The sequence below is a fragment of the Chiloscyllium plagiosum genome, chromosome 41 (assembly GCF_004010195.1).
Source record: "Chiloscyllium plagiosum isolate BGI_BamShark_2017 chromosome 41, ASM401019v2, whole genome shotgun sequence".
In the NCBI taxonomy this organism is placed as follows: domain Eukaryota; kingdom Metazoa; phylum Chordata; class Chondrichthyes; order Orectolobiformes; family Hemiscylliidae; genus Chiloscyllium; species Chiloscyllium plagiosum.
The window spans coordinates 15269262-15288856 of NC_057750.1; the positions used below are offsets into that span (position 1 = coordinate 15269262).

General features: G+C 41.4%; 1 protein-coding gene across 4 annotated transcripts in view; it reads right to left on the minus strand.

Moving 5' to 3' along the window:
- Positions 1-9820: 9820 nt before the first annotated feature.
- LOC122542881 (metastasis-associated protein MTA1-like) overlaps positions 9821-19595 on the minus strand; it is a 100640-nt gene continuing 90865 nt past the window's right edge. For all 4 annotated transcript variants that reach the window (XM_043681001.1, XM_043680999.1, XM_043681000.1 and 1 more), the window contains exons 19-21: positions 16979-17004; positions 13821-13975; positions 9821-11064 (exon numbers count right to left, since the gene is read on the minus strand). In XM_043681001.1, the coding sequence (XP_043536936.1) occupies positions 10914-11064; positions 13821-13975; positions 16979-17004 (332 nt within the window). In that variant the 3' untranslated portion in view covers positions 9821-10913. The remainder of the gene's footprint in view (positions 11065-13820; positions 13976-16978; positions 17005-19595) is intronic.

Consider the following 19595-nt stretch of genomic DNA (forward strand, 5'->3'; position numbering starts at 1 on the left):
CTAACCAATGTCCTGTACAACCGCAACATGACCTCCCAACTCCTGTATTCAATACTCTGACCAATAAAGGAAAGCATACCAAACACCTTCTTCACTATTCTATCTATCTGCAACTCTACTTTCAATGAGCTATGAACCAGTACTTCAGGGTCTCTTTATTCAGCAACACTCCCCAGGACCTTACCATTAAGTATACAAGTTCTGCTAAGATTTGCTTTCCCAAAATGCAGCACCTCGCATTTATCTAAATTAAACTTCATCTGCCACTCCTCAACCCACTGGCTCATCTGATCAAGATCCCATCGTAATCTGAGGTAACCTTCTTCGCTGTCCACTACGCCTCCAATTTTGGTGTCATCACCAAACTTACTAACTATACCTCTTATGCTCACATTCAAATCATTTATATAAATGACGAAAAGTAGTGGACCCAGCACTAATTCTTGTGGCACACCACTGGTCACAGGCCTCCAATCTGAAAAATAACCCTCTGTCTTCCACCTTTGAGCCAGTTCTGTATCCAAATGACTAGTTCTTCCTGTATTCCATGAGATCTAACCTTGCTAACCAGTGTCCCATGAGGAACCTTGTTGAACGCCTTAATGAAATCTACATAGATCACGTCCACTGCTCTGCCCTCATTAATCTTCTTTGTTACTTCAAAAACACTCAATCAAGTTGGTGAGACATGATTTCCCATGCACAAAGCCATGTTGACTATCCCTAATCAGTCCTTTTCAAACACATGTACATCCTGTCCCTCAGGATTCCCTCCAACAACTTGCCCACCACCAATGTCAGGCTCACCAGTCTATAGTTCCCTTGTCATTACCACCTTTCTTAAATAGTGGCACCACATTAGCCAACCTCCAGTCTTCCAGCTGTGACTATCGATGATACAAATATCTCAGTAAGAGGCCCAGAAATCACTTCCCTAGCTTCCCATAGAGTTCTAGGGTACACCTGATCAGGTCCTGGGGATTTATCCACTTTTATGTGTTTCAAGACATCCAGCACTTCCTTCTCTGTAATCTGGACATTTTTCAAGATGTCACTATCTATTTCCCTATAGTCTATATCTTCCATGTGCTTTCCAACATTAAACACTGATACAAAATACTCATTTAGTATCTCCCCCATTTTCTGCAGCTCCCCACAAAAGCCGTGTTGCTGATCTTTGAGGGCCCTATTCTCTCCCTCGTTACCCTTTTGTCCTTAACGTATTTGTAAAAACTTTCGGATTCTCCTTAACTCTAAGGAGAATCCAAAGCTATCTCATGTCCCCTTCTTGCCCTCCTGATTTCTCTCTTAAGTATATTCCTACTGCTTTTATACTCTTCTCAGGATTTACTCGATCTATCCTGCCTATACCTGACATATGCTTCCCTCGTTTTCTTAACCAAACCCTCAATTTCTTTAGTCATTCAACATTTCCTATACCTACCAGCCTTTCCTTTCACCCTGACAGGAATATAATTTCTCTGGACTCTCGTTATCTCATTTCTGAAGGCTTCCCATTTTCCAAGGGTCATTTTACCTGCAAACACCTGCCCCCAATCAGCTTTCGAAAGTTCTTGCCTAACACCGTCAAAATTAGCCTTCCTCCAATTTAGAACTTCAGCTTTTAAATCTGGTCTATGCTTTTCTATCACTATTTTAAAACCAATAGAATTATGATCGCTGGCCCCAAAGTGCTGCCCCACTGACACCTCAGTCACCTACTCTGCCTTATTTATCAAGAGTAGGTCAAGTTTTGCACCTTCTCTAATAGGTACATCCACATATTAAATCAGAAAATCTTCCTGTACACACTTAAAAAAATTCTCTCCATCTAAACCCTCAACACTATGGCAGTCTCAGTCTATGTTTGAAAAGTTAAAATCCTCTAGCATAACCATCTTATTATTCTTTCAGATAACCAAGATGTCCTTGCAAATTTGTTTCTCAATTTCCTGCTGACTGTTGGGGGGTCTATAATACAATCCCAATAAGGTGATCATCCCTCTCTTATTTCTCAGTTCAACTCAAATAACTTCCCTGGATATATTTCTGGGAATGTTATCCCTTATCAAAAATGATATTCGCCCTCCTCTCTTGCCTCCCTTTCTATCCTTTCTGTAGCATTTGTATCCTGGAACATTAAGCTGCCAGTCCTGCCCATCCCTCAGCCATGTTTCTGTCATTGCTAAGATATCCCAGTCCCATGTTCCTAACCATGCCCTGAGTTCATCTGCCTTCCCTGTTAGGCCTCTTGCATTGAAATAAATACAGTTTAATATATCAGTCCTACGTTGTTCTCTGCTTTGTCCCTGCCTGCCCTGACTGTTTGACTTGCTTCTTTTATCAACTGTACTGGTCTCAGATTGATCTCTTTCATCACTATTTCCCTTACTCCCACCCCCACCTGACCTGTTTAAATCCTCCTGAGCAACTCTAGCAGATCTCCCTGCCAGTTTATTAGTCCCCTTCCAATTCAGGTCCTGCTACCCCAGAAGAGATTCCAATGACCCAAAAATGTAAATCCTTCTCCCATACACCAGCTCCTCAGCCACACATTTATCTGCTTTATCCTTCTATTCCTACCCTCACTAGCTCATAGCACCCAGAGTAATCCAGATACTACTACCTTTGAGTTTTTAAATTCCTGCCTAACTGTATTCTCCCTTCAGAATCTCATCTTTTTCCCTTCCTATGGGATTGGTTCCAATGTGTACAATGATCTCCTGCTTGTCCCTCTGAGAACATTCTGCAAGGTCTCTGAGACATCCTTGACCCTGGCACCAGAGAGGCACCTCTTGGTCAGAAGGCTCCTGTTCCAGATCTGTGTCATAACATTCCTGAACAAGTTGATTGGAAATATCTACACCATGTATCATTTGTAAGTTTTACTGGTTTTCCCTTCTGTATGTGTTGCATAATCACCTCACAACTCACAGGCTTACTCTTGCTCCTGCTATGAACGATTGGAAACTAAGTCCTTGGAATGTCCACAAATTTCCAGACTTTTAAACTCACATTTAGGGTTACCATTGCGGAATTACCTGACATAGAATTATCGAGAAATCTCCAGAGTACCAGAGCAAGCAACAAATGAGAAAAAAACCATGGAACTTTAAAGCATAGCATTTTTTGCATGACCTGTGAATACTTTTCAGCAGTTATAAAAATGCTGTGAATTACAGACATGCTGGGGGATAGGAAATAGTTGGTTCCTCACTTTTCCAAATGTTGATAGCACTGCATGTCACTTTATCACTTAAATTTGAGTTGGTAAGTTCTTCAACATTGCTGCAGATAAAACTAACTAAATGACATTTTTCATTCCGTAACAACCTTCAATTACTTATTTGCATTAAATAAAAAATATTCATCATTGTTTACGTACTGTCACTTGAGTCCAAAAATGTGCAGGTTAGGTGGATTAGCCGTAGGAAAGGCAAGGGTACAGGAATAGGTAAGAGGAATGGGTCTGGGTGGGATGATCTTCAGAGGGTTAGTGTGGATTTGATGAGCCGAATGGCCTAATTCCACACTGTAGGGATTCTATGAAGATGTATTCAGTGACTGAAAGCTAGAAAAATCTGACCATTTGACTCCATGAAACGTCCACTGGTGTCAGATTAATGGATGATGCATTTCTCCTTGGGAGGTGATTATCACTGGCTGGCTCCATTTCCAACTCCCTCTGAGGAGATAATAGTGATCACCTCCTCGAACTATTGCAGTCCTTGGAGAGTAGGTACACCCATGGTGTTGTTTGAGAAGTAATTGGATGTGCTGATGTTGGAGGGTTAAGTAATGATTGGAATGGGATAATAATGATGCTGGGATGAAGGTCTTGTTATATGAGCAGCATCTGAGGATGGTGGCTGATGATGGAGCTCAGAAGGACAAGGGGGGAATCTCATTGAAACATACAGAATGTTGAGCAGCCTGGACAGATTAGATGTGAAGATGATGTTTCCAATCGTGGGGATGACTAGGACTTGAGGGCATTGCTCAGTGAAGGGATGATCCTTTAGAACTGAAATGAGGAGGATTTGTTCAGCCAGAGGAAAGCTAATCTGTGGAACTCATTGTCACACAGGGCTGCGAAGGTCAAGTCATTGAATGTATTTAAGACTGGTGGTCAGGTTCTTGATTAATTTGGGGGTGGGGGGAGGGATTAAGGGTTACAGAGAGAAGGCAGGAGAATAGGGTTGAGAAACAGATCAGCCATGTCAATAAGCTCAATGAGAGAGAGATGAGATATTAACATTTGAGGGGACCATTCAAGAGTCTGATAACAGCAGGGAAGAAGCTGTTCTTGAATGTCTTCGCACATGTATTCAAACTTTCATATCTTCTACCTGTAAAAAGGTGGAAGTGAGTATAACCAGGTTGGGAGGGATCTTTGATTATGTTGGCTGCTTTCCTGATATAGCAGGAAGTACAGATGGCGATAATGGACTGGACTGCGTTCACAACTCTGCAATTCCTTACAGTTTTAGGAAGAGCAATTGTCATAGCACACTGATGCATCCGGATAGGATGCTTTATATGGTGCATCTACAAAAGTTGCTGAGTGTCTTTGGGGACATGCCAAATTTCCTTAGCCTCCTGAGGAAGTAGAGACATTGTTTTGCTTTCTGGAGTGTCACGTTGATGTGGCAGACCAGCTCAGATTGTTGGTGACCATATATTGCTCTAAAAAAATTGCTCTGGAACTTTTCATCTTGCACTCAGGAGGACAGATGTAAGCATGTGAAATTCCAAAGCGAGCAATAATTTATACCATGAGAAAAGGGTGCAGACTGGTTGGTAAATTGGTTAAGGCATTCATGAATGCACTAGGGAAGTACAAGCCCATATGTCTAATGTGATGCCTGGTCATGTTCCTTTTCCTGTAGATAAATCAGTGAGAGATTACATATAGGTCCCAGATGTGTTACAGAGACAATCTTAACTTGTCAGCATAATTATCAGAATTGTTCTGTAAGTGTTAAACAAAGTGGTTAATGCACAGAATGCAATGTTTCTGTAGAAAAACCTTGAGTAGTCAACCAACCTCTCATCCAACTAGATACAGTATAAATTGTTGCAGTCTTTGAAATTTGGCATTCTTGCACTTATATCCAGATGAATGTTGCTGAACAGAGAGACCTTGGAGTGGAGGTTCGTATTTCCTTGAACGTATCTAGAGTCGCAGGTAGATAGGATAGTGAAGAAAGCATTTAGTATGCTTTCCTTTATTGGTCAGAGCACTGAATACAGGAATTGGGAAGCCATGTTGCAGCTATACAGGATATTGGTTAGGCCACTTTTGGAATACTGCTTGCAATTCTGGACTCCTTCCTGTTGGAACAATGTTGTGAAACTTGAAAGGGTTCAGAAAAGGTTTACAAGGATGATGCCAGGGTTGGAGGGTTTGAGCTACAGGGAGAGGATGAACAGGCTGGGGCTGTTTTCCCTGAAGCGTCAGAGGCTGAGGGGTGACTTTGTAGAGATTTATAATATCATGAGGGACATGGTTAGGATAAATAGACGAAGTATTTTCTCTGGGGTAGGACAGTCTAGAACTAGAGTGTACAGATTTAGGGTGAGAGGGGAAAGGTATAAAAGAGACCAAAGGGGTAACCTTTTCACACAGAAGGTGGTGCATGTTTGGAATGAGCTGCGAGAGGAAATGATGCAGGCCAGTACAATTGTAACATTCAAAAGGCATCTGGATGGGTATATGAATAGGAAGGGTTTAGAGGAATATGGGCCAAGTGCTGTCAAATGGGACTAGATTAGATTAGGATATCTGGTCAGCCTGGATGAGTTGGACCGAAGGGTCTGTTTCCATGCTGTACGTCTCTAAGACTCTATGAATGCTACAGGATAAACTTCAATAGTATGTCTCTTTCAGCTATGCTCATGTTCTGTACCAACTACTTGACGAGGATCCTCATTATACGCTGGCAGTGGAAACCTGCCGAAGTTTAAAGATGACAGACAGGTCATCACTGCAACACTGACAAGATGGCCTTTGAGGTCCATTAATGTTCTTAAATCAAGAGGCATCGTCTATCATTAGCAAATACAATATAAACATCAGCAAAACTAAGATTTGATTACAAAGTGGAGCATTTATGTCTGTGATTAAGAACGTCTGCTTATTTTATCCTTCATAAATCTCTCAGTGCTTTGAACTCAGTCAAATTATATGACAACGCCCTGAGATTGGATTGTAACAAGGATGACAAAAATGTAGTACCCTTAGAATCTAGAGGCCAAGGCTAATGGATAGATTCAAATCCCAACATATTGCAGCTTGTAAAATTTAAAGTACTATAGCAGTCCCAAAAATGGTGACAACAAGCCACAATTGTTGCAAAAAAAAATGTAAAAAATCAGGTTCACTAATGTCCGTTAGGGAATGAAATCTGCTGTCATTGTGTCTCCAGACCCACAGCAATGACTCCAAACTGCCCTCTGAAATAGCGAGAACAATACTGGCCTCATCAGTACAGCCCACATCCCATGAAAAATATTGGCACTGAATCCATCCCTTATAACAGAGTCGTCAATAATGTGTCAGAATTAATTACACTCAACATTCACTCTTTAAGGTGACTGTGTATTGGTTAAATATCAGAAAATGTGAATGTGACTTATATAGAGTTAAACACAAGGTGTCTATAAAGTTCCATTTAACATTGTGTGCCAAAATTCTGAAGGAGGTTTTAAGTTTTGCTATATGTCAGCTTCTGATCCACTTTTTATAAGATTTAGAAGGGTTTTGCAAAGGGTTAAAATTTGATCATGAACAGCACCTGATCAGCTGGGGGCTGATTGTTATTCAACCAGATGGGAAATCAGTGATGAAAGGGTTTTCTATCATCACCATGACAACTGGAGGCATCCTATTCTTGGAATCTATCAAGTGTAAAACTACTTTGAGTTACTAAAATAAGTGGACAGTGAGAAGTTTTGACTACAATTACAAAAGATGAATAAAAGATTTAACTAAAATCATGGTGAATCTGAATTTTCTTTGTAGGGATATCCTTTTACATGCTTGGTCTTAGGCACATCTTAAGCAAACAAGCAAAAAACAGCTCTCTCTTTTCCCAACATCATCCAAACATTAGCAGAAATATGTGATAATCAAAGCATGGTTTTGGTTTACAGTATTTTAACAAAATTTCATTTTCGAAGGGATGACTGTTGTTCACTACTGGAGTCTTGGTTACTGTACCCGTACTGCTGACCCTTAAACCAGCAGTGTTGAAAATAGTAAAACTCATGCCTTTAATAATACCATTTTAAAAGGTGGCCTTACATTAGAAATCAAAGATAAGTTATAGCCTTTTTGGTTTACATTTATTGACACTTGACTGGGAAATCATATTTATGACTAGCACTCTATCAAAGACATTTGTGCATTTAATTTTCTTACATTCAATTGCTTAATCCACAAAATGCAATACATCACCATGAAATGTTTATTTCTATATGTGGTTTGAAATAAGAATATAGGAAATGGGAGTAGGTTTTTTTGTAAAACTTCACTCATGACGTGGGTGTCGCTGGCTGGATAGCATTTATTGCCCATTCCTAGTTGCCCTGGATATTTGCCTATTTGACCCATTGAGCCTGTTCTGCCATTTAAACAGATCAAAGCTTATCTATCACCTCAGTCATTTCCCCCAATTATCACTGTATTCCTTGAAATCATCCCTACCCAGATTCAATAGGTTTGTGTCTTGACCATACTCAACGGTTGAGTGTTTACAACCCTCTGGTGTACAAAATTCCAAAGATTCACCATTGCCATGGAGGAATTTCTCCTCACCTCAGTCTTAAGTGACTTAGACTGCATTTTAACACTGCTGCCACCCCACCCCTTGTTGGAGTTGGCGGGACATCCTATCCACATTAACCCTATCAAATCCTGAGAGAATTTTGTAAGCTCCAATGAGATGGCCTCACATTCTTTGAAACTCCAGGGAACACATGCCCAGGTTCCTCAATCTCTCAAGATAATTCTACTAACCCTAGAATCAACCTTGATTCCAGGAAAAGATAAAGCTGCATTTCTGTAGCATTTTCCATGACCACAAGGTGTCTCATTGGGCTTCACAGCCACCAACATAATATATTTACACTAGTTACAATTCTAAAACTGTCAAATTAATTTCAAGAGAGATTCGTGCAAAGGTGCATTTGTTGGAAAGGGTAAAGAGGTCATTCACTCCTTGCAAAATAAGTTGGAATAGAGCAGCAAACGGATCTAGGAACTTAATGTTTAAAAAGTAGAAAAATCAGTTCAGAAATCTACAAAAAGGTGAGCACAGCAATGGAGTTCATTTCAAGGGGAGCAAGACTGAATATCAGGGAAGTTCTGTTAAACTAAAATTACATTCTTCAGCCCACGTTCAAGAAAGCTGCACCCACTTCTGGACCCCACATTACAAAAGTGATAGAGGCATCGGAGATATTGCAAACAGGACTCAGAAAGATGATACCTTCTGAGGTTAGAGGTTATAACCATCAGGACAGACTGAACAAGCCAGGCTCCTCTTATTCTAAGGAGATAGCTCATTGAAATCTTTACAATATGAAGGGGTTTAACTGGGTAGATTTGGAGAAAATATTTTCCCGAGGGGGGGAAAACGAAAGCTGTGTAAGAACGTGGAAATATGATTAGTAAGCTATGCGGCATTTCAAATCTGCTTCAACCCCACCATCTCCACAGCCCTCAATTCCATTTGTATAATTTTAAAACAATCTGTTGAGTTTGGTTTTAAGTATTGCCGATGGCAAATCATCTACAGCTCTCCGAACAGAATGGAGGATTTACAATCATATGTGTGGAGAAATATCTCGCTTCTAAATAGATTAGACTCCTTACAGTGTGGAAACAGGCCAGTCCACGCTGAAGCTTAAAGTGGACACTGGGGCCCTATGCTCCAAACATCTGCCTGTCCCAGCATCTAATTTGTGAAGCCCAAGTTGCAATGAAGTCATTTTTCATTCCTCCAAATTCTATGGAATTTGGGTTTGTTGTATTCAATCTCTCCTCAATGGACAATCGTGTCATCCAGGAATCAGTCCAGAGAATCTTCATTGCACTCCCTCCAAATTCATCCTTCTAGAGGAGATCATAACTGTATACAGTACGCCTGGTGTGCTCTCACAAAGCCCTATACAACTGCAGTTAAGATTTCTTTACTCACATTGCAATAATTTTTGCAATACAAATTAATTAACATACCATGCAATTACTTGCTGTGACTGGTGTATAATAACACTTGGCTCTCTAGGAATATTGACACTTCCCAATCTCTCACTTTTAAAAAAACACTGCTTTTCTTTTCTTCCTCCTGCAGTGGATAGCATCATGTTCCCACATTATTTTTCACCTGCTACACTCTCTCCTACTAACCTAACCTACATCCCTTTGGAGCCTTTGTGCTTCCTTCTCACAGCTAACTTTGCCTCCTTTATCAAATGCTTTTTGAAATCCAGGTAGATTAAATGCTGGTTTCCCCTTCATCTGCCCTCCTGGTCACACCCCTTTAAAATAAAGGACAGTTTTTATATCTCTTTCAGCAATCATGTCGGATTCCGAATGGTCTGTGTGACTAATTGGCCTATGGCTGTGTTTTTGCACTCCCATTTCTTTCGTTGTGGGTTATGTTTCAAGCTGTGGCATTGGTTCAGAAAAGGTGTGAAGGCTGCCCTGGAACAAGGTGCAAGGGCTCCACACAGACACTGAAAAGAAAACATGCCACATGCATCGCAAGATAGCCAAAGAGCACTTGACAAAATAAAACACTGAAGTAGAAGAAAGTAACTTGGAGAGATTTCAGTTGATGCTTTATTATTTTTGTATGGCTAAGGATGAGCTTCATTTGACTATTCCAAGAGGGACACCGAGTCCAGGTTGCCCCAGTGGGGACACTGCACGTCCTTAAGCTGTTACAAAGAGAATCAGTAAAACTTTACATCCACTGCCCCTCCCTGAATCCTATGGAATGACTGAATAACACTAACTTACCAACTACATTAGCAGTGTATGTACATATCAGCACACTAAACTATAGAACCTTGTAGTAGGAATATATCTCACTGTGAAAATCAGGGTGCTTCAAACACAACCCAAGTCAGAAACATGGAAAAATATTTTGTACATAATTATTCACTGTGAAACTTGCAATAACGAATCTCAAGTGATGAAAAGATTCAAGGTCATACATGAAAAAAAGTCTTTTAAGAAAGTTTTTTTCCCTCTTCGGTTCCACTGGAAAACTGCACCATTTTAAATGGGTTCAAGGATACAATATACAGTGTAACATGCAAAAACAATGCACTGCATTAACTGCACGCCAACCAGTTCATAAAAACAAAACTTGCTTCTTAAACCGAGGAGAAACGGCACCTCCTTAAACTATTACAGACAATTCTCAAAATAAAAGGAATTCTTAAAATCTTTTTCTTTACTTTTCTTTTTCTTTAAAAAAAACCTTTTACCAAGCCATAGACAACCACATTGTTCTGGGAGCCCCAGCAGCACAGACTGGAGCAAGAGGATAGTTCAAAGAACAAAGAGAACCACAGGCCATTCAGGTTCGCAAATAACATCACGAGGCAGCTCCGCTTCCTGCAGGAACAAAAACAAAGGTAGTAGCCACCGAGAAGGGGTGGAAGAGGCTGTCGGAGCTGCCATTAACTGTAGCCATCAGCTACTCTGTCCACTGCCACTGTCCACTCTGGAAGGACATTGGAAATCTAACTCAAATAATAATCCTTCAAATTGATCTTAAACGTGAGGCTGACAAGCACTTGATTTGGAGTCTAGTTCAGGAGCTCTACTTCATGCGCACTGAAGGTTCAAGTATAACAGGGACTACAAGTCTCTCGCTTTATTAAAACTCCACTTTGCATTAATCCTCGATGACAATTGGTTCTTCATTCATGGGCTGCCTGGGTTGTTGCGATGCAGAAGATGTACGTCCTTGTCGAATTAGAATCTGTCTGTAGGGCTGACGCGCTGCCCGCTTCATATCGACAGGACCCAGCATCTTACGCACTTTCCTAATTTCAAAGGGAAAAAGACAATACTAAATAAAACTGCAAATTGTACAACAGACAAACTTTCCAACTGAAAGAGCGGTTTCAGTTCAGGTTTGATCAGAAAACTAATAGTCTAGCTTCGGAGACCAAATCAACTACCTGCAAACTAACCTACTCCCGAATCATCCTGACCTTACCACTTCCCCATTTTGTCTCTCAGCACACTGACCATTGGCTGATCACTCCTCATTCTGTAAATCTCAGAGTAAAAGATCCCCCTAGTAGTGATCAAAACACGACAGAATTTAATATTCATTTTGAGTGAGAGCAACTTGAGTCGCAAACAACTCTGTTTAACTTAAATAAGGGGAATTACAATGAAACAAGGATAGGTCGTTGAAGTGAACGGGAGGATAGATTAGCAGGAAAGACAGTAAGCATGAATGTTTAAGGAGGTAACCCATGACTCAGCAAAAATGCATGCCAGCACGGAAGAAAGATGAGGTCATAGATTTGTTTGCTGAGCTGGTGTGGTTTTCTGCAGATGTTTCATTGCCTCACTAGGTGACATCATCAGTGTGTCTTCGATAAAGTGTTGGTGGTCTGTCCCGCCTGACATTTATGTGTCTCTGTTTTTTGGTACCGCCGTTTCTGTATCTGAGTGGCTTGTAAATGGGGTCCAGTTCAATTTGTTTATTGAGTGACTTATAATTGGATTGCCAGGCTTCAGGGAATTCTCTCCATTTTGCCCCTGCTACAATGGTTACATTGTCCAAGTTGAACATGTGTCCTTCGTTGTCTGTGGGGTTGGAAATGAGTGTGTACTGGCCATGTCAGGAGTGGTGAGTTGATGAGAGTGCACTTGTATAGTCAGTTTTCTTCCTGTTTGTATGATGTGGTGTTTATCAGTCTTTGCAGGATATATTGTAGATAATGTTAAAGACCCAACACCCACATCCAACAGGATGAACTTTAGAGAGGAGCTGGTGAGAAGTGTTTGTCAATTTGTGGGTCACTAACATTCCTTGGGGTCTGAGTAGTCCGGTAGTCACTTCTGATATTTCTTTGATGTACAGCATTGTCACTTTCGTGTTTGGTTGTGTAGTGTTTTCTTCTTTAGGTTTGTGGCATAAGTATCGGCGAACAAATCTACAACCTCATCCACAACCTGAGCTACAAATCTTTTCAAAGAATCTTTCCTCCTCTAGAGTTTAAGAGAGGGATAAAACAACCATGGCTGACTGAGCAAGTTAAAAACAGCATTAAGTTGAAAGGAAAATCATGAGGAAACAAAAGTTAGTGATAGCCCTGAAGACTACAATAAATTCAGAAACAAAAGACCAAAAAGATAGTAAAAGGGGAAGAAAAGAGGGCAATTTAGTGAGGAATATAAAAACTGACAATAAGAACGCCTTTGAATATACAAGTAGTGAGGGGGTCAAAGTGAACATAGGCCCCTTAGAAAATGAATTTGGAGAGATGGCTATGGGAAACAAGTAAATGGCAGAGGAATTAGACAGTTATTTTGGAGCAGCCTTTATGGTGGAAGATACATCAAACATCCCACTAATGCTAAAGAATACAGGGGAGGAATTAAGTACCATCCCCATCATGACAAAACTAGTATTTTGACGAACTAATGTGGTTAAAGGCAGATACGTCCTCTGGCTGGATTGCAACTGTTTACAATATATATGAATGACTTGGTGGAAGGAAGCAAATGTACTGCAGCCATATTTGCAAGAGACAAACATAGGCAGGCTCCGGGATGGATACAAACAGTTTACAGAGAGAGATAATGACAGGTTAAGTGAGTGAACAAAAAGTTGGCAAATGGAGTATCACATGAGAAAACATGAATGATAACGGTTGATATGGAGGGATCGTCTTATGAGCAAAAGCTAAAAGGTTTGGAACTCTATTCATTGGAGTTGAGAAGAATGAGAGGTGATGGGATTCTTAAAGGGCTTGACAGGGTAAATGCTGAGAGAATGTTTTCCCTCACAGGAGTGCCTAGGACCAGAGGAGGTCGCCTTAGAATTAAGGGGCACGAATTTAAGACTGAGATGAGGCAAAATTTCTTTTCCCAGAGGATCGGGTGTCTTTGGAACTCCTTGACACAGAACTGTGGGGTCAGAGCCCTTGCATATGCTCAAGGATGAGATAGAAAGATTCATCAGCAGATGATGTTATGGGGAAGAAAAGTGAAGGTGCGGAATGTTCGATCAACCATGATTCTACCGAATGGCAGATAAGGCTCATAAGGGGCTGAATGGCTCCTCCTATTTGTTACGGCATAAATTGCAGAACTTACCCATTTTTATATTTCTCATTCTTGTTTCCCAACCCTTCTTCAGAGTTAGTCCTTTTGCTAGCCTATTTCTTGTCAAGGTCTCCATCTCTCCTACTCCTCATATCGTCAGCTGATTTTGGGATGACACTTTGAATCAGCGACCAAATCTGCGATGTGTATTTTTACAACAAACGTCCAGTACAATCAATGGTAGCATACTTTGTTTGGTTGGATTTGATTTTCACATGATCATTTCACAGGGGCATAACATGTGTTGAACCACATCAATCTGCTAAGTGGTTTATGACACATGAGGGAACTGGCCTAATGAGCAATACCCACTTCTCACAAAAAAATTAAAAGTTGCTCATGTTTATTAGCCAGATGTAAATAGGGAGGCCACACAAACAGCAGATCATCACCAAGCTTAGTACACCACAGACACAGGATGCTGCCTGTATCATAGAGCAAGTTCAGTCATTACCGAGTTTCATCCGTTGCTATGAAAAGAACATCATCTGGTGCGTCGATCCAGTTCATCCTCCTGCCCTTCATTGGGGGAAGGGACCCCGGCTTCAGCACTTTGGAGTTTCTTGAGTATGGTTTCCCATTAATCATGTAACCCCTGTTAATGGCAGTCTGTCACAGGACACAAACAATTAGTATTCAGAAATACAAGATATGGATTAGCAAAAGAGGGAGGAAAGAAGGGAGAAAGAAACTGCAAGAACAGACCCGAGACCAAATGATTTCCACCATGGTGCTATACATTTGGGGATTATATAAAAGATGCCTACACGTAAACAGACACCTGATGATTGGCTGTAGCATTAGGAAGAGGCAGCCTCTGATGGGTTCCAGGGGTATTGCATGGAGCATCAGCCTCTATCCTGTGCTTGTGTTCATTGTTTGGCAATAAACCTACTCATTCGCACTTCAAACCAAACTCATATCCCCACGCGGAACTGTCAAACAGCAGAGAATGAAAACTTGGAACACACTTGCAAGCATCTGAAGAACGTGGTCTATAACTTGCCAAGGAAGATCAGAAGAAAAAGTAGGTAATTCAGCCCAGCTAGACTGCTCCGCTATTCAAGACAATTGAGGCTAATCTTAAGGCTTCAGATCTATTTTCTTCTCACTCCCCATATCCCTTGAACCCAGAGACAGCAAAAAGTTATTTCAGTTGTAAATACGTTGATTGAAGGAGCATTCCCAAACTTCTGGTGTGGAGAATCCTAAATATTCACAGCCCTTTAATAAGGTGAATAATTTTCTCATCTCAGTCGGAAATAATTGTCCCCCTATCCAGCGATTGTACTAATTTCTAGAATCCACAGACAATGTGAGTAACCTCTCATTGTTGAAACCCTTTCTCTTATTTTCCTAAATGTCAGAATATAGACCCAACTATCTCAGATCCTTATTATTGGGTGACCTTCCCATCCCAGGATTTAATCTAGTGAGCCTTTACTGTACCATCTTCAGTGGAAGTATATCCTTCCTGAATGGGGATGAAAATCAAGCACAGCATTCCAAGATTGGTCTGAATTATGTCCTGTGCAACTGGGTCAAGATTAGGGAATCTAATCTAATCATGAATATTTCTGAAATGCGGGGGCATGGTGGCTCAGTGGTTAGCACTGCTGCCTCACAGCGCCATTGACCCGGGTTCGATCCCAGCCTTGGGCGACTGTCTGTGTGGAGTTTGTACATTCGCCCAGTGTCTGCGTGGGTTTCCTCCGGGTGCTCCAGTTTCCTCCCACACTCCAAAGATGTGCAGGTTAGGTGGATTGGACACGCTAAATTGCCCATAGTGATAGGTGTATTAGTCAGGGGTAAATGTAGGGGAATGGGTCGGTGTGGACTTGTTGGGCCGAAGGGCCTATTACCATACTGTAGGGAATCTAATTTAAATACATCTTCATTCCTGTACACCAATCCCCTGATTATAAAAAGGCCAAATAGGCATTTGATTTCCTATTAGCTTGATGCATCTGCATTCTATCTTTGAGTTTCTTGTACAAGTACATCCATGTCTCTGTGACCACAGACAGTTACAATGTTTAAGTTTTTTTTCATGACCGAATTGAATAGAAACATTGAAAATAGGAGGTAGTCTTTCGGCCCTTCGAGTCTGGTCCGCCATTCAACATGATCATGGCTAATCATCCAAATCCACCCCCTGTTCTGACTTTCTCCCATACCTCTGATCCCTTTAGCCTTAAGAACTAAACCCAACTCCTTGCTGAAAACATTCAAAAATGTTTTGGCCTCATCCGCTCAGTGGTAGTGAATTTCACAGGCTCGACACTTTCTGGGGGCATACATTTCTCATCTCAGTCCCAAGTGGTTTACACTGACCCCTACCTAAATTGAGACCCTGGTTCTGGACTCCCTGGTCATCAGAAACATCCCTCTTGCATTTACCCTGTCTAGTCCTGTTAGAATTTTAGAGGTTTCTGAGAGAACCATCTCATTCTTCTAAACTCCAATGAATATCATCCTAACCCATCTGTCTCTCTTTATATATCAGAATATACTCCATCGATGATTATTTTGTCCACTCAATTCGTTTCTCTTCGCAGCCTCCCCTGGTCCGAAGTACAGGCTATATTGCCATCCAGCTTTCTAACATTGGCAAGCTTGCACATATTACTTTAGATCTCTTCGACTAAGTCACGAACATGGATTGTAAATACGGAGGTCCCAGAACTGATCGTTGCACCACTCCATTACAGCTCACCAACTTGAAGATACCCCTATTGTTCCTACTGCTTCCTGTTCATTAACCAAATGTTTCATCTGTGCCAATACTGTATACCATCCCAGCTCCATTAGTTCTTATTTGTACCTCAGTGAATAAGACTTGGAAATCCAAGCCCAGGATATCGACTGGTTTCCCCTTTATCCATCCCATTAGTTACGTATTCAAAAACTCAAATTTGCCAAACAGCTATCCCTATATAAAAAAAATTTGATTTACTCTAATCATAGTTTGGGGTCGTAAGTACATTATTAAGGCATTGTTAACAGAGCCCAGTTCTTTCCTTTTGACAGGTGTCACGCTAAGTGACCTGTAGCTTCCAGTTTTCTCTCTCCTTCCTTTCTCAAAAGGTGGTGCTACATTTGTTAAATTCTAATCTGCTGGGACTAATCTGGAAATGAGAGAATTATAGAAAATCATGGCGGTGTATCCACTACCTCTTGAGAAATGCCAACATGCAGGCTCTCTGGTCCTGGGGAATGGCTGGTTTTAGTCCCTCAAGTTTCTCCAGTACTTCTCCTCTCCCCATATTCATTACCTTAATTTCCTCAACGTTGGGGATTTTCCAGATGAGCAGTTGACTGGCTGCACAATTCTCATGATTTGGGATTACTGGAATTATTCTACCCCTATACTCCACTGGATACAATAGGAATGAGCATTGCGAAGTCTGGGGTGGTTAAGGCACTTACATTTGTCAGTACTCATCATGTACTTGAGTCCCGAAGTCCACTTGACTCCACCTAATACTGTGATGTACCTAGTCTGAGAGTTTTCTATGGTGACAGTGCCTCAAATGGAATTCCTCTCATTACCGCAAGAAATGAAAAACTGTATAAATTAAGAGATGCATTACTTGTTTAAAAAAAACTTACCATTTGTCTCACTTGTCCATGATTTGCTAAACGTAAAAAAAAACAGAATCAGTAGAGTGTTTGATGATTACAGAAGGATGTACAATTCCGCACTCTCTGTTTGCAGACTCTCTCTCTCACATGCACGGGTCCATGGTAAAATAGTCATACAGCCTCTGGGAAAACCAGTCCGATGTGTGTGACTGAATCTTCCTCACCTCAAAGACCTTGCACCCAGGCTCTGATGGACATTCTTAACATGAAGTGTTTTTGAATACCCAAGCCTCAGTGCTAATGATCAAATTCATAATAAATGACAACGTCACGCTGACAAATTGCCTATTCTGACGTGTCTTCCTTGTTTTGCTAAGTTGAACACCCAGAGATCACACAGCCGTTTTCATTACCCCTGGAGCTCACCAATGATGCTGTGTGTGAAAACAATGTACTGGAGTTCAGGCACAGACCTCTTCTGAGATAGGTCGCAGGTTTGCTCCCTGGTTGAGGCAGGAAGCAAGACAACAGCACGAGGACATCCCCTTCAAGCTGTGTCACTGGGTCTGTGTGGAATTGATACTCAGGGCATACAGGAGGGGACATCACAGGGATGTTTGATACTCAGGGCTTACAGGAGGGGACATCACTGGGATGAATTCTCCTGATTGCTTGGCTGTAAATAGCAATTATGCTGACTGCAAATGAACAGCATCAGTCTCGATGTACTTCTCTATCCTTGGCGAGACAACCAATGGCAAGTTGTGCTTATGGAATTAAATGCAGGAGAGGAGAACAGGCAAAAGCATCCCCTGAGCTTCAGATTACATCCAACAGTGAACTTTGTACATAAGGGCTTAATTTCAGAATACTGAGGTATCAAATCTCCAAACAGAGAGGCAGGAAACAGAGCAGCACCATGGTTGGGATAGGTGTGTCAATAGGTCATTGCTGAAATTGGATAGAAAGACAGCTAAAATGTGGGAAGAAGTTTACTGTATTGAGAGATAATAATAAAGTTGATGCAAGGTTTAAACATCACTCTTGTGGAATGTGGCAGGAAACAAACCATCCCACAACTGCCTAAAAGGATGGGGAGCTTGAGCTTGAGATCTCTGAACACAAGGGACAGTCACCATGGCTGACATGGGGAGGGGATGCGGGGGGAAAGAGCAAGATTCTTCTCCTGCAAAGTGGAGGGTAATTATCAACTGTAATTAGGTGCTAAGGAATGAAAACTCTTTGAATTGTCTTTTAATTGGACTTCAGTCCCCACCTCCTCTGGTTTGTTGTACTCATCAGGTTAACAACTGCACAATCTCACTAGCACCGCAAGTTTCAGATCCACGGACTACTGCCTGGATTCTCAGCTCACCTTAACCACACAGCACATTTCTCATTCCCCTTCCCCTCAGAGTCATAGAGACGTACAGCATGGAAACAGAGCCTTCGGTCCAACCCATCCATGCCGACCAGATATCCCAACCCAATCTAGTCCCACCTGCCAGCACCCGGCCCATATCCCTCCAAACCCTTCCTATTCATATACCCATCCAAATGCCTCTTAAATGTTGCAATTATACCAGCCTCCACCACTTCCTCTGGCAGCTCATTCCATACACGAACAACTTGTCAGCCTTTTTTTATTTTTCAATTTATTTCAACAAAACTTCTGAACTGAAATTCAAGAGGCTGAGTCTCGCACAGAAGTCCTGGAGTTAACGCTGTCAGACACAGTTACTGAATTATTCAATTCTCATTAATTCCTTGAAGTAAAAGTGCAATACATGAGTTTTAAAACTTTACTAGATTGTGGAGTTTGATTAGGTCAGACTAATATCTTTCCATGTGGAGTTAGTAAATTCCTAAACTGGGATTTATATCAAGTAGAACTGAGAAGGCACCATTTATGCCCAACTAATGAACTCCCACCAATATTCTCAATCATCCCCAATGAGTGAAGACACCAATTACATAGTACAGCTGCCAGCTACAGCAACAGTCCCAAAAGAATTCCCCACATTTCCACAAAGACTATCATCTAGCTTTGAACTGAGAAATTCCCACTCCTCTTACAAACAGCCTTGAAGCAAAAGGCTGATTCCAGTGTCAAAGATGGGCTGTGAAATGGGGCACCGTTCTGAGGTACATCACCCTTGGACAGCTGGAACAAGTGGCTGTTGAAAAGGATTGGCAGTGATGATATACAAAGCAGGTGTCACTTACTTATCCACCCCATTCATTCACCAACCGTCTCTACTTTTCGAGTCAGAGCCCAATCTGTGCAGATTGGTTTCAAAAAGGTTCCAGCTCTCCTGAGGTGAGATATGGGGTGGCAGTGGGATAGCTGTATTGTGCTGATTCTACAAGAATGTGCCAGATAAAAACAACCTAGTGTACTCTGCACTACACACCATGAGATTATAGCATGCACAGACTCCACAGTACCAAAGGGAGCTGGAAAGCTCACTGTTGACTCCCCAAATAATCATCTCATACAAGCTTCAAATACCTTATTGTTCAATAAATTTTATGCTGGCCGGGAAATTGCTCGATATTTCAGTAGGGCTGAGTGTCAGAGCAGGGGGTTAAGTGCTAACGGTCAACCCTGAGATATGGGTCAAGGTCAGTCTTGACAAATATA